The sequence below is a fragment of the Erithacus rubecula genome, assembly GCF_903797595.1.
Source record: "Erithacus rubecula genome assembly, chromosome: 13".
NCBI lineage: Eukaryota > Metazoa > Chordata > Aves > Passeriformes > Muscicapidae > Erithacus > Erithacus rubecula.
In genome coordinates, this window is record NC_136665.1 from 20336209 (window position 1) to 20352390 (window position 16182).

Genomic DNA, 16182 nt, shown 5'->3' on the forward strand with positions numbered 1-16182 from the left:
CAGAGTTACTGCTGCTTACTCCAGCCTGGAAACTACTCCCGCAGACACCTCAACTAAACCTTCTTTTGATTTCAGTGGGAGTAAGAGACTTCTGTTTTATCTATCTCATGTGCTGGAAAGGATGGTATTAGCAGTGTATTTCTTCCTGATTTTGCAGAACTGCTTTTTATGTAATGTCTTTCAACTTTATGTAGCCTTAAGGAATCCAGAATACAGATATGCCCTTCAAACCTCCTGGGTTTCTCCCAAGTTCACAGTGTGTACCATAGATAATGGTACACAATCAGGCAGGGGAAGCCATCCAAACTGACTTTACGGTGACCAGGCCAAATATTTACAAAGCCTAAGAGGACTAGGATTTCCTTGATGACTGGGGCAAAACTGCAGTGTCTGCACCATGCCTGTATAGATGTTTTCTTCTTCTGTAAGTGCCATCATGTCAAAATTATAGGAAGCCAATATGTTTAAAAAAAATTAAAAAGAAAAAAAGAAAAAAACTATGATTCTTCTCCTAAATAATCTGCCTAAAATAGTAATCAGTTCTTATAAATTTTACATCTAACCTATTAATGCAAAATCTTGAAAAGAATCATCTTCCATATACTACCAGTATAAAGATCTTGAACCTCTTCAGAAGCAATGTTAGCAAAACAGAAGTTTTCTTCTACCAATTTCATTTTACCTTGTGTGGCTTCATACTCTGTAGAATCAGGGCAAAGATTATTCAAGTAATCTGTAGTAAATGATCAAACAAACACAGACATCCAACAATCAGAATACAGATCAACACAATTTGCAGTGTTGTTAACTAAAACGTTAAATCCTCATCACAAAATCACACTGGGGTTGGAAGGGACATTAATTATCATCTTGTTCCAATCCCTCTGCCAGGAACACCTTCCTGCAGACCAGGTTGCCCAAAGCCCCATCCAGCCTGACCTTTGAACACTTCCAGAAATAGGGCATCCACAGTAATGTCCCACATTTGTTCCCACATAAATGTATATATAGCTTCTTTCCAAAGCAAAACTCACCTTTGATGATGATGGTATTTTGATGGCATTTTACTTTGAGAAACAATGCAAGAGCATTGATACAGGTTTGAGACCACATAACTTGGCAGGTATAAATAAACAAACAGTGTCAAAAATGTTTCTCAGTCAAAAGAATTGCTGAGTAGCACCACTTTACAAAAAAGTGTTTTTCCAGTTAATTCTGTTTTCCCATCTGAAAGCATGCTGTTGGCTATATTTACAGTTAGAGTAAATAAATCGTGTTTTTTATGGGCACAGGAAGGAGACACAACCAGGGTTGAAATAACTACTACTGAACCCAATCATAAGCTGAAAATAGGTTCTGTAAGATAGATACAATAGTGCTTAGTGTGACAGTAATTGTATTTGCATTATATACAAACCTTTAACCAGTATATTTTTGGACTAATTTTTTTTGACTACCTACTTATTCTGTGTCTGGGTCTTTATGCTTCTAAAGACTATAGTATGTAAGTGCTACAGTTTTAGACCCTAGTTCTAGACCCTAGTCTAGAAATACTTCATTCTTATCTTGCAGATTACTCCAGACTCCCAAATTCTGTATCAAGAGCTAGACCTGTGTGCTGAGAATGGTGCAGTGCATGGATGTCTGTTCCTTGAACGTCTTATCCATACACATTTCTCTTTCTAGTGCTGTGCCTTCCCTGTATCCTGAACTCCACCTGGCTTTTACCTGCAATCTGGAAAGTGTCTGCCTATACTCTGACAGGCAGGAAGGGGTTGTGTGATATCATCAGGCAATATTTAGTGTTCCTTTTCACTACTGCAAGCTCTGTCCTCAGCTATGGACTGAGTGGACAAATCCTTTTGGTTGTGGTATAGTAAGTGGTAACCAATATCCTCATAAATATCCTTCCTTATCTGATAGAATCAGCCAGTTATCACACAAGTACACCTGAGAATCTGAAAGACTGCACTGTTCCAGACCCATTCTGTCCTAGAAGTCAAAGAGGGCCTTGGTTTCTTGAGGTAAAGAACTAAAGTAGTAAACCTATTTTCTGTAATATCTTAATCCAGCAGACTTTATCTCAGCGTATACAAGAGCTTTCATTTTACCAGTGTCAGTACCTGGGACAAGGAGGAGCTCAAGTTGGTTCAAGCATAGATGAAATCCAATCACTGAAGCCCTTCCAATTTTCTCACAAAATACCATGCTGCATGTTTGCAATTTATCTTGTGGACCACAGAAATGGGAAAACAGAAGATAGAAGAGCTATTTCTGACAGGGATATGCCAATTCCTTTTGCACACATGCAGTATTTGTGTGCATGCACCACAAACACTATGGATCATGAGACACTACTAAGTACTGCGAGGTGCAAATCTGGGAAGTTGCCCTTAATGTAGACACACCCAGAGAGGGAAGAAAGTCAGACAGAAAGTAAGTCCTAGTATTGGCATCCAGTGTTTATTTGTATTGGTTTACTGAATAAGCAAACCCAAATGTGAATAATGAGCTGCATCCTTGATCAAAGTGTCCGGAACAAGATGAAACTGCTGGTAATTTGTGCTGCTAATAGAGTTTTCATATGGTCACTTTGTTCTGCTGCTTTTATAGAAGCCCCTTCTAGTAGCCATCCCCTCTTCACTGGCTGGATAGGCAGGGTTTATGGCTTCCTTTTTACTGTCCCATGCATAACTAATCTTGCATTCACACATATACATATTCCCAAAATATTTCCTCATCTTTATGTCTATGGATCCTTGCTCTTTTGTGTTCTGACTAAATTACGTGAAAACACTGTGTTGCATTGTTACATTTCACCACTTCCTTCCCTAACCAGTTCTAAACTTCCCCATTCTTCCTAGGGGTCACATTCTGCAGAGACAGAACATAATCCCCCTTAGAGAGACTCAGGTAGCAGTTATACATATGGTCCTGAATGTAAAGGGAAGGTATAACTGTAAATGTAAAATCTGTAAGTGTACTGTTAATGCAAATTTGTATCTCTTCCTCCTATAATGCAGCAAAATTGGACTGAATTTTTGACTAACCACTAGCTTTAGCTGTACTATGAATAGGATTTATGGTGCAGTACTCAACCACTTTGTTGATAAGAAGATGGTGCTTGCCACTGTCATACAGGATGCAGTGCAGAGTCTCCTTGCCAAGGTCACCCATCTTCTACTGTCCCTGGTAACTACCCTTGATATAATAAAAAATCAAACCTGTTTGTTGGAAGTGAGACTGAACCCTTCCTCTCCTGATTCACAGAAAGTCAAGAAGGAATGGCTAAAAGCACCTGACTATGTTTTTTTCAACATGGCTGTCCTGTAGAAGTGCCTGCCTCTTCCCAGGTTGCCTGACACTTCCTGGATCCTGTACTAAGCATATGGAAGTTCCCAGGAAATCCCATCCTGCTTTAGCCCTGTTTTAGGTGTTATGGCATCAATATGTAGCACAGTGGAGGCACAGAACATCAGGGGAGTGTTTCTATTGGGTCATTTTGAAAGTGGTTTGACTGACCTGTGAGCATCACACGATACTGAAAGACACGGTGTACCACTTTCAGAAGCTGATGTTTCACACTGTAAGGGCTGCCACCAGAGTTCTGCTGTCCTCAGTGGAAGAGAAGAAGCACAAAGATCAGGGGGCTCAGCAGCAAATTGTCATATTAGTTATAATCCTAGTTATTAACTCTAACACATCCTCAAAGAGCTTGAGAAACCACTCCGCTGGGTTTCAGCAAAATATACTCACAGATCTTTAGATTCACACCACACACAGGAATGTGTAGGCAACAGAGAAAGAAACAAACGCATCACACAAAACTGAACTTCTCACTTAAGTTTTAGCACCAGGGCTGTGAAACAAGACTATTCTTCCATTCTGGTACTCCACACTGGTAGAGTACCAGAAAAAAAAATAAAATGCTTGAGTAATCCCCATGGCAAAGCCACATATTAGTGGATGTAAAAAAAAAGTGTGAGCCTTACCTCAAACTCTTGAATCATGGTAGCCAGCTGGGAATATTTAAGGCACATTTCATCTAGCAAAGCCAAATTCCTGTCAAACTGTGTAATGTATGCTGTGTGGTGATTTAGGCGTGATTTTCTGGAGAGAAAAACATCAGCAACTTCCTGATGTTCGTCCCTAAGGCCACAGAAAGAAAAGAAGCAGGAAATAAACAAACAAGTAAAAGTAAAGAAGTAGAACCATACTTCTTACTTATTGTATTAGACTGCACACTGTGCACCTAAAGCCTAGGCTGAACAGCAGGAAAGAGGGAGGGCTTCAGGACAGACTGACAACACCACAGGCTACTGTAGCATGGGCACCATGGGGACTGGTCCTTTGGCTGTGCCTCTGCCATAGCAGCACTGTGAGGCTTCTTTCAGGACATGGCTCCTGCTTCATGGTTACTACTGCAGCTGGAAGCTTTGAGCACTGTTTGTAGGGGAGAATATAACATTTATTGTAATATCAGATCTTCAGTTCTACTTTACTGTCTGTTTCTTAGCACTGCCTCATTGTCATCTGTCTCAGTATTCAGATGCACAGTATTGAAATATTTATAAAGCATGTACAGGGAGAGAGCAGAATAAAATCTGAGTTCACAAAAGAGGAATCATACTTAATAGAGGAATGGGAGTTCCTGTGTATGTCCAGAGCAACAGAGTGTCTGGGGAGTGCAGGTACTGGGAGCTTCAGGTGTGGTAATGACCTGGGAACCTGTGTGAGTGCAGGTCTATAAAATATCTATATCTGTTATGTTGGCAACATTTGCAGTACAATTCTCTTTTATCCCCTGTGCCATAGAGTAGTTCTGGACAGAAATCTTAGGGCATTTACAGTTGTGTTCCTTTCGTCTTAGGGAACTGGCAGCATAGAGTAGGGTTGTGGCTTCTTTAGTTCCCAAGACATTTTAGATCCCAGCTGGAAACACTATGTGTTTGTGTTCTAAGTGTATAAATCACAAATCATCAGTGACATATTTTAAGTCTTTCTGCCAACAGTCCTTTGGTGGACACAAACCAGAACGCAGTTCCCTTTAGCCTATCCTTTCCTTGTGCACTTTGCTGGGAAGTGCAGGGCTGCAAGGAGACCAGTGCCCTATATTTAGGATTGTTACTGAAAAATTCTCATTTAACTGACTTCCTTAATTGCTCTGTGGCTGTACAGAAGTAGGATTATCCATTCTCAGTGACCATTGCCTCCTGGAGTTTAGCAAGCTGGAGGTGTGGGGCCTCATGGTCCATGATTCAATAGAACCTGGCAGCCTGGCTTAAGTCAGACATCTCCTCAGCTGAATGAATTTTGGAGCATTGGCTGTTCTAGTCATGGTCTTTTTCTCTCATGGAAAGACTTTGCCCTGTAAGGATGTTTGATGGAGTCCAATTAATAGGCTGCCAGTATCATTTTGGCTTATAAGCCTGGAGTAGCAGATCCTTGCCTTGATGCTGGGAGCAAGGGGCTGCCCCTTAATGAGAGCTACACAGCTGTATGTAGATTCCTGTAAGCAGATGATCTTTAGGATAAGTTCTGATGTAAGTTGCTCCTGCTTCCCACAGCATGAGTCTGTGACCTTCAGGCCATGAGTATGAAGCTGCTTGGCAATGACTAAGAACTGGCAGAGGATAATGCATATGAAGTTGGCTGCTGTTCTCACACGGACTGCTGAGGCTGTTTCAGAGCCAGGGGCTGTTCACTGCACATATATTTCAGTATTTGATTTCTTAGCCTGACAGCCTCTACATTTAATTCATTCCTGTTTGTTTGCAAAATCTGACGAAGCAGGTCAGGTTCTATTATTTTAATTTCTGCTGGGATGGTCAAGGGAACACCAATGAGTTCACCCACCTCTTGTGGAGGGTATGTTAAGGCCATCAAACAATGCCACTCTGTACTTGCCATTTAAGGACTCTCTCTTCCAGTTCTTCCAAGATCTCTTGGTGTAATTCATAAATTTCAGGGAGTTCACCTAAACCCTGCTTGAGTTTAACTTCTTCTTGTTCATTTTCATCATTATCTCCAAGCACTTTCAAGATACTTTCATAGAAATCCTGTGAACAACAGCATTGAAATGAGGCAAACAGACGTAAAATATAATTTCTTAAATTATTATTACAATTTCTTACCTCCTAAACTATGCTTTCTAAGAATTGAAAGATATGCTATCAGCAGTGATTGTGTTCATTATGGAAAGGAGATCATAGAATATGTTTTCTTCCATCCATTAATTCATACAGTTTCAGCTGAATTCCATAATGCTATCAGCTTAAAATGGAACATTTCACCAGATCAAGCCATAAGACCCTTATGCATACAATTATTTGGTATATTTTTATTTGCCTTTCCCCCCTGCTTTTCTGGGTGTAGTTTGTTTCATTTTTACAGTGTTTCTTAACCCAAACCATAATTTTTAAAAATGAAGGACAAGATTCTCACCTCATTGGATCCAGCAGCTTGACATGAAAATTATGAACTACTACATGCCTTATGCTAGAAGTTGCACTAGCTACACTTCTGAACTTAAATTTAAGATATGGAACAAATAATTTTCTCAACGAAACCTGAGTCCTTTCTCCCTCATCTTAGAAATGGTTTTGATCATGAAGTGGTTAATAAATTATGTAGGCATAGGGACAACTTCCTCTATATTAAAATATAGCCAGTTCCAGAACATAATAGGGCATCTATTTCAGGGTGCACAGCAAAATGCTTTCCCTGGTTTGAGTTGCACAGAAATAAAATTCTGTTCCCTGAACTTTTAGATCATGATAACAATTTTCATTTTTATTAACTATATACTGGATAAAACAATTTCATAAAGATTTCTGAAAAATTATGACTATGTTTCCTGATTTTCTGAATCTGATTCCTGCAACATGTACCTACCCCAGTACCATAAATAATCTCAATGTCGTTCTATTAAGTTTCCAATTTTTTCTGATGTGAGTTAGCCTATCTAAGTTCATGTTTCAGACAATGTATAATCCAGAAGATTTTCAACCAACTAAGCCAAACAATCTGTCTTCTGGATGCTTTTACTAACTCAAAGGAATCTGCAACCTTTCAAAGTCCTCAGTCATCATAATTAATCCAGACGAGGGAAAGGGACAGAATCTAGAGGGTTATTGTGCCTGGACAAGGGAATAGCTACTGATGTATTGAAGCAATCTATTATGTTACAAAGATGTAATCTTTCCCAAATTAACATCCAACCGCTCTGTATCTCTCCACTTTCCACCACAACTGAGCAACAGGATTAATACTCCTTTCCCATAGCATATCAGTGGATTTAATTAGTTATTAATTGTCTGTCCCCTTGATTATAATGAATTCTCAGATAAATAATTAAATTTCAGTTGCCTAGATAGCCAGCTTTCTAATGATTAACAAAAACCTTGCAATATATAGTAATCACTATATACATTCATTAAAAAATAATTATGTTACTGTTGAAAATGCTGAGTGCCTGTGAAGCCATTAATCAAATGCAAACTGCTTTTCCAGTCTCACTAACTGCAATCAATCATGGCACCTGAAGGTCTCCAAGTCTGTCACAAAAGCCCAGTGTCTAAGTACAGGATGTCCTAAACATTGAGTCCATATAATTTCCTGATGGGTCAAAACTTTCTTAAAACAGCTTCATGAACTGAAGAAGTTCAGTTCAAGGCTCTGGTGTGATAATTACAAAGTTCAATCTCATCCAGAGGCAGATAAGCCTACAGATCTCACACAAGTCTTATGCCTGTACCTGCATGTGCATGGATTCCAGGATTTTGCAAACAGATGCAGAAACAGAGTTTGTGTATCATTTCTCTCCAACAATGGGATGAATGTGCTTTGGAGTCCACCTGCAAATTTTAACTGTATACGTGTCAACAGTTATTCTGCAAGATGGGTACATCCCATTCACAGTTATCCATTCTGTGGTTCAGCCCTTCTGCGGATTCCAGGATTTTGCAAACAGATGCAGAAACAGAGTTTGTGTATCATTTCTCTCCAACAATGGGATGAATGTGCTTTGGAGTCCACCTGCAAATTTTAACTGTATAGGTGTCAACAGTTATTCTGCAAGATGGGTACATCCCATTCACAGTTATCCATTCTGTGGTTCAGCCCTTCTGCTAGTTAGCCTTTATTAGCTACGAGTTAAATGAGAACATTTAACCTTGCAGGACCTTGGTGAAAGGAAGGAAAACCAGTCCCTTGTCAGCTAAACTACTTGTCAGACAGGTATTTTACCCAGGAGAGAAAACTGCCTCTCTGTACATATATACATACATATAAGTATATGCTATGTTGGGTGATTCCTTTTCTTCAATTTCTACTTGAAAATAACTTGAAGAGTAATAATTCATTCTGGATTCAGAATCTCTGTTGTTTTTTTCTGTATATAACAGAATAGGCCAAACTATATCAGTTCATCTGCGGATGAATGAATCCCTGGGAACTGAGGACTACTGCAACCAGTCTGGTAGAGGTAGTCAGAAAATGAAAGGACTGAAGTAATTTTCTACTTTTACTGTAAAAAGCTTAAGGTTCTTCCACCTGTAAAAGCAACTAGGTTAAAAGCAACTATGAATATTAGAAACTTGAGTATGCTAAAGGAGAGAAAGTTGGGATTGTGACTTATAAGTGTAGCTAAACAGACAGCTCTATTTAAAAGAAAACATTTTTCAATTGTCCAACAAATGCTGATCAGTTGCTAGGTTTGCTTGGGTTTCTTATTTTTCATCTTCTAAAGCAGTAGCATAGGCAATTCTAATCTAGTCATAATGGAAATTCTAGTCCTTGCATATTGACCACAACGGCACAAGAATGGAAGGAGAAGGGAGTACCATTCATATTGTTTTTGCCAATAGTAATTTTAAGTCCTGTGGTTTGACCAGCAGTTGCTCTGCAGGTGGGAAGTGGCTCACAGCGTTGTGTTCCTAGTATCAGGCCTGCATTTGAACTAGAAACTGTGATATAGAAAATGGTGATTGTAGATCAAAGACACTCTTTAACAGGCCAAGAGAAATATCTGAAACAAACAGTATTTCTGTGAACTAAAAGTGCACATTATACTAAAATGAATAGATTGCTAGATTGTGGCTGAATTAGAAAAGCTCTTAACACCTGCAGTCTAAGGATTATAGGTGGCCTTGATTCCAGATCTTGAAAACAAAGTCTCAACCTGCTCTTTATTGCATTGTCTCATAGGGAGGAAAAAAGATTCTACAAAGCAGAATAGAGCTGAACTGCTTTTCAGATTTTGAATTAGCTTCATGTTTTTGTTAATGAGGTAAAGAAATCTCAACTCGAAAGGACCCAATGCAATGTTTTGAAGAAGCTATTCATCTGCTGTTCTTAACTTGCCAGAGAAAAACTGTATAAATTACACCAGGCAGAGGTCTGACGTCTATTGCTGTCATGGCTGAATCAACTTTTCTGCACGTATCTCTAGTCTGTATTAAAGGAAAGGTCTGATGGGTGAATAAATTCCCCTGGGATATTTCTACAGTTTTCAAAATAGTGTGAGTTTCCACTAGGGAACAACACTGAAAATAAAAATAAAAAGGGAGCCAGTGTACAGAGCAGATGCATTTGTGAAGAGCCGCAGCTATTTTTCTCCCTTAGTCTTCACGTGGGGATACTGGCACTTCAGCTACAGAAATCACATCTGCATACAGGATGTTTACTTTGTTCATACCACAACACCGACCTGGCATCCAGACTTGCTTTTCAGCAAGTGCATACATACATCAACATACATGCATACAAAATAATTTTACATGTATATCTAGAATTATGATTACTTCCCCAGTCAAGCTGCTGTTTTAATGGACTGATACTAATGGGAAGCCATCATATTTGGTACTTTGTGAGGGGGCCAGGGAGGAAAACAGGAAATCTTGTTGCAGCCCAAATTATATAGGTAAAGTTTACACTAATTGCATAAAATGGTGCAGGATTTTACAACCACTCTCACTTTTAGAATGAAAGTGGGTTCAATAGATGCTTCATATTGCAGAATTCAAAGCTCTTTTGGACATCTAGGTATTATACTGAGGTGAGGGTGAAGAGCTCAAAGGCGGACAAGAGAGCCTCCATATTAAAACCAAGTGCAGACATGAGGTGCTGTTCAGTATTCTATGAACCAAGTCTCACTCATGGTGGTTCTTGGAGGTATCTCCATCACAGTCAGCAGCCTCTCTCCTAATGATGGAAGTGGCACTCCTGAATTAAAAAGTGGCACATCTCCTATAGCCGACTGAATGACCCCTGATCTGTACAAAGCAGTGATTTCACATTTCTCACTACTGGACTCAGCAGAAACAGATGAACAGCAGAAAATGCTATTGCAGCAGCCACAATTACTCTCTTATCCCGCCGTGCAGGGTACAATCTAGGTCAGGAACCCTGACCTCAGCACACACTCACATGCAGCCAAATAGACACATTCATCCAAAACACTGCAAATGAATTTCAGAACCAGCAGACTGTACAGTATGCACTGAGAATACTGTATCAGTGCAGCTGTTTACTAGGGAACTGTCCTGATCCAGATGTGCTGGTATGGCTTTCTCCTCCTTTTAAAAGATATACAGATTATCTGAAAGCTATTTTGGCTCAACATTCCTACTATGGAAGCTCCCCAGCCAATACATAGTTATTTTCCCACTGACAACAAACACAACAATGAATAAATAAAAGAGAAAAAACTCAGTGTAGTGTAAGTGAGGGCAGGCTATTCTTTTGTAACTGTGTGTCCTTAGGCTTTTATAAGAGCTTCAGAGGGCCTACCAGTGAGTTAGCTATTTGTTTAGCCAGCACATTGCATTCTCTAAAACATTTAATTAGGAAAGTAATGACTTGATTGGTCCAGGAGAACTTTCATCCAAGAAATTCATAGTAGTAAAAAAAGGCTCAGCAAATCATTCACTGTAAGTGTAAATAATTAGAAAGATGGAATTCTGTTTTGTCTTACATGCAGCAAGTTCCTAAATTAGGCAGTTATTTTTGTTCTTGAGAATGTGCCACCCACAAGAATTCTGAAAATAGAGTTTAATCAATGAGATTTAATCTCAAGGTAGAGGCTTGATTACTTTGTTCTTTTTTCCTAAGATTTATTTTGCAGTCATGAACATTGGGATATCCAGTGCAGGGTTGAATTCCAAAGAACTCTGAAGGCTGGAGAACCAGCATGTATCTATTCTCATCATATTCATAATCTATATCTCCAAATACTTAGGAAGCATTAATCTAGGTCTCTTTGTTTCTAACAATTGTGGTACATTGTTATGAGAAAAATGCAAACCAGGATACAGATCAATTTTCTTTTTAAAAGGAGGTGTTGGGGCTGATGTCTTTTCAGTGCAGAGTTGTCCTTAATTCAGTAAATATCTTGGAGGGAAGTAATAACTACTTCAAAGCAGTTTATGCACACACAGATGATGATTTTGTGTACAAAAGCCAAAGGAAAAATAAACATGAACATGTCCACTACCAAAAATGAAAGGCAAAATAAACGTGATACAATATCTAGCCAATGCTTGAACCCATACAGCCTGGGATCCTGAGATCACATACAGACTGGGATCCTGAAGTAGTCTGAGTCACATTAAGTTTGATTTGTGTAGGTCTTACAGTTGATGATGGCCCATCTCTCAAATTTGTTGAGGTCCCTCTGCAAGGCCTTTCTGCCCTTGAGGGAATCGACAGCTCCTCCCAATTCAGTGACATCATCACGCTTTGTATCCTTTGAGTTCTGACTTCATTACTTTTGTCCCCATCAGGGTTCCTGTTCCACTGCTACTGTTTGGGGTGTCCTCCAAGGACAACTACTTTTTGCCTTCTCAGGAAATTTCTTTCTAAGCAGCAGTGTAGGTATGCTTTGTGTGGTGGCTATTATTCCTTACTACCTTTCAACTAATAGCCAAGAAAGGCACTGACAGCAAGGCCATCTGAGCTGTGTACCCGTCTCCAGGGAAGCAGAGACAGATCTGTCAAAGGGACACAGAGTATTCCAGGACAAAGCCACCAGTCGGCTTATGCCATGCAAGAATTCTCTATCAGGCACTAAAGGTAATTATTTCTGGGTGTTCTCTCAAGCATTTCTGACACCAGAATCTGTATTTTTCCCATGCTGACTAGCTGTGTGTCCCACGTGACCCAAAACTTTTTGATATTCCATAACTATCTGAGACCGAAATTTTTACTGTCTCATTAAGACCCCATGGCACAGCCAGAAGCAGAACCAGAGGGTGCCCGTCTTTATCAAGCTAAGGTTGCACAGCTCTCTTGCCTCTTGTCCTTTTCCCTTTTGTTCTTGCAGGGCAAGATAGCTGAGGCATCGCAAGTAGAAGCTGTGCTTTGGTTTGTTTTTGTTCCTCTCTGGCCTTGCTTCTGGGTGGCAACAGTAGCAACCTGAGAGGCTGCATTTCAACATCAAAAAATTGCCAGAGTGAATTTTGCAACACCTGACTGCGGCACAAGACCAGCAGTGGTTGAGGCTGGACCACCATTCTTTGTGTGCTCGAGAGCTCGTTTTCTCCGTAGCCCCCATTGAAACAGGGACCCGAGAGCGCGGCACAGCAGCATCACCAGTGGCTTACAGGCTGCACTGGCGATGCTGGCTGGATGCAGCCAGCCTAAGGACAGGCAGAGAGGCTGGCCCTGCAGACCCACTGAGTTCTTCAATTGCTAAGCTCCAGATGCCAAAGGGCGGCAGCCTCCTTTGCCGCGGAGAGGTGAGCGGGAGGAGCGCTGCTGCCGCCTCCGTCTTCCCGGACGCGGCTGTCGGAGGATGCCGCCTTGAGGGAGGGCTTACTCTGCCCTTCGCAGCTTATCTTTGTTCCCGGGAGAGCTCAGCAACTTTGTAACTAGGTTTACTGTTATTTTTTGCCTGTTGCTGTTTATTTTGCTTATAGACTGTTACTTTTTCACGTATATCTACTCCTGTTCCTTCCTCCTTATTGGCAGAAAGGGATTTGTTAAAACCACGAGGGACGGGGACGGGGACGGGGACGGGGACGGGGCGGGGCGGGGCAGTGTGTTTGTAACTCATTTTAGAGTATCCGCCTCTTAAACTGTCTTAAAACAAAACAGTGTGACGCAGTGTGGATACCCAGAGCACACTGGCTATTACCAGTACTGCATTATCAGAAAACAAGAAATTAAAAGGAAGCAGAGTGAGTCCATTGGAAACAAATCCCCATGCTTCATAACTCCATTCCCATCTGTCTCACTCTGAAAAGAGACTATTCACCCGTGTTTATCACCATCTCTTTCTCTGCACTAGGCTTATTCTGCATCTTACACCACTCTCAGCCCCAACAAGCCCCAACTGCTGGCCAACTAGATGATAAATAATAGATTTGAATAGTTCACAGTAAGCCATTCCTCCTAAAATTCACTTAACTCCCTTCAGTACTTTTGTCTTTTAAATTGCAGCTAAATAAAAACGTATCTAAGTTTCAGTGAATTAAATTACTTACTTACCATACGTAACAACTGGAGCATTTCCACATATCTGGGGAGAGAGACAAACCTTTATTAACTGCCATCAAACGAATACTGAAGGGTGAACTGCATAGCTTCAATTTTAGAAGAGCAACAGGTAGGTTGTAAAAACAAACTCACAATTTTTCTGAAGACATTAGCTCTTGGGCAATGAGGTATGCTCTGGACTGGCCTTCTTTCTGTCAATGGAAGTCAGAATAAATTAAAAGATTTCTCATTCCTCAAAGTAAAGTAGTGTTAGAGAATTTTATATTTATTTTATATACTTATAACTTATAACTTATATATTTATTTTATTCCTATTGTAAAAATAGTGACCAAATTTTAATTCTTTGTTGTTCAGTGTCAGTTTCCATGACAGGCCATTTCCCCGGTTCAGTTACTAGAAATATAGTACAACATAATAGCTGCTAATACAGATGGCAAGTTTGAAAAATGTCTTGTTATTGAAGGAGGAATGAAATTTTCTGTGGATTTTTACAGGTCCAGAATTTGTCAAAGAAGCAGAAAGTGCTTAACTTTGAAAGCCTAGCTTCGCAGCTGTTGAGGATATACCACATGGAAAAGGGAGTTCTTTATCAAAATGGTCATATTCCAAACTGTTCTGACTGCTGCTGGTGAGACCTGCAGAAGCAAATGGGGCAAAGGGCTTTATTGTGTACTAAGCAAAGTGTCAAAACTAAATGGCCATAAATGTCTCTAGAACTAGTTCAGTACTTTACCAGACAACATGATTTGAAATCTATTTAACTGGCATCTATTTAACTGGTAGGCATCTTGGACGATACAGATAACTGTGAAAGAAGCAAACTATACGGTTCTGAGGTGTGAGTGGCTAACAGTATTTTGCTCCTACTTCATGACTCATCTTTATGGTAAGATATGCCCAAACCATGGAAATACGTACTGAAAGGAAATATGTACTGGGAAAAGTTTGACTTTTTTAGAAGTGATGAAATAGGGAGCTAAAACAATGATCTAGTAGTTGCAAAGAAAAGCAGCCCTCAATGACCTAAAGTGGACTCCAGAAATGAGTGCAGTATCAAGTCTTTGTGGCATTGCTTGCCAGACCAAGTCTGGTAATAAGAAGACCCAGTCAAGCAGAAAGGCAAGGGTCCCTATATGGCTGCCATGGCCTCTGTCTGCTAAGCAAAGGCTTGGAGCAAGGCCTGGAGGGCAGCTCTGGCGAGGGAACTGGGAGTGAGCTATACCACAGGACTGGGCACATGACTAGTAAAGAGGGAGTAAAGATCTCTAAAATGCAGGCCACTTTGCAGTCTTATAATAATCACTTGGACTTTGTTTCAGAAAGTGAATATTTGAGGGATCTGCACCCACTCCATTCCCTGTTCCCAGAAATCTGTCTACAGACACTGCTCTGTATCTCAGAGTTCATTTCCTGGTCAAACAAATTAAATAATAAATTTCCTGATTTAAACAGCAATTAAATAAGAAAAGACAGACAATGCATAGAGACACTCTCAGACACTCTCTAGACAGGCCATGTGACACTGAAGTCCCTGAATTTTGGCTAAGACATATTAATCATAAAGATTGATGGCACTTTGGTGACAGTGCCAGTCACTCCCCTCTGAGCATAGTGCCAGCTCTCAGTGTTGTGCTGACCCAGCTGCTTGTATGACTTTGATCAGAACCAGACTGGTCTCCTTAAAAAAACTGAACCAAACTGATCCAGCTTAAAAAAATTGTGGAGCTGGGGGCAAAGCTGCCTCCATGAAGCTAAAATTGAGATGTTTGACCTAAAAACAGCACAAGTAGATCACAGTCCAATTTTCTAAACCAGAAGCATTAGTATTGTGCAAGTCACTTCTCTGGAGTATTCTTCTGGAGTGCCCTCTGCATTTCAAAACAGGCCGGCTAGTGAAAACATGGAAGCAGAAGCTCCATCGCTAACTTGCTGTGCTAACATGGACAAACTGTATCTCCTTGTGCATTTTACTGTGTGCGTGTTGCACTTCGGAGACGGCTCAGTAGGTGTATTGTAGCTTGATGGTACTCACACAAGAGCACTGTCACAATCAAAGGCTCATAGCAATTTTTTAAGCTTCAGTCTCTGAGGGCCTTCATAATGCCCCTTTTGTAGTTATTACACACTATATAGTAGTTCACAGCAGTGCCAATGCAAAATGAGGCATTACAAGAACAATTCACTTTTTCTGGGAATCACTGAGAGAAGGAAAAGCAGAACAGATATGTCTTCCAGATCCCAATCCTTGAAGAGCTAGATTGCAGCTGTCCTGGAGGATCTGCATAATTATAGATATTCAAGAGCTGTCCCTTGAAAGGCATCTGAATTAGGTGCTTCATCAAGGCATACAAATCTGTGATTCTCAACTCCAGCACATTTCAGTTTTGTGTGTGTGCACATGAGTGCATATTTTAATATGTTAAAGGTTTGCAAAACAGAATGATTACCTGAGTCTGGAAAACAAGCCCACCCAGTGGAGATATGTAAGGAGCAGCAAATATTTTCTTATTATCTGCTGCTGTTGAGTCAGTAGCTGCCCTGTTTGTTTTGAGAACTTTGAGACTCTGCTTACTGTTCTCTGTGTGCAGTGCAGGTCTTCATCTGTCTTTTTTGACTCAATGTAATTTTAATTCTCAAGATTGCAACTAAATGCTTTGGAGTGAGGCATTTTTCCTGACATTCAA

At 40.3% G+C, this 16182-nt stretch overlaps 1 protein-coding gene across 1 annotated transcript in view; it reads right to left on the reverse strand.

Moving 5' to 3' along the window:
- The window catches only part of FGD5 (FYVE, RhoGEF and PH domain containing 5), a 71614-nt gene that overhangs the window by 27670 nt on the left and 27762 nt on the right, over positions 1-16182 (reverse strand). The window contains exons 4-9 of the mRNA XM_079316995.1: positions 13630-13688; positions 13489-13519; positions 5904-6059; positions 3993-4145; positions 3523-3610; positions 683-733 (exon numbers count right to left, since the gene is read on the reverse strand). Of these exons, the coding sequence (XP_079173121.1) occupies positions 683-733; positions 3523-3610; positions 3993-4145; positions 5904-6059; positions 13489-13519; positions 13630-13688 (538 nt within the window). The remainder of the gene's footprint in view (positions 1-682; positions 734-3522; positions 3611-3992; positions 4146-5903; positions 6060-13488; positions 13520-13629; positions 13689-16182) is intronic.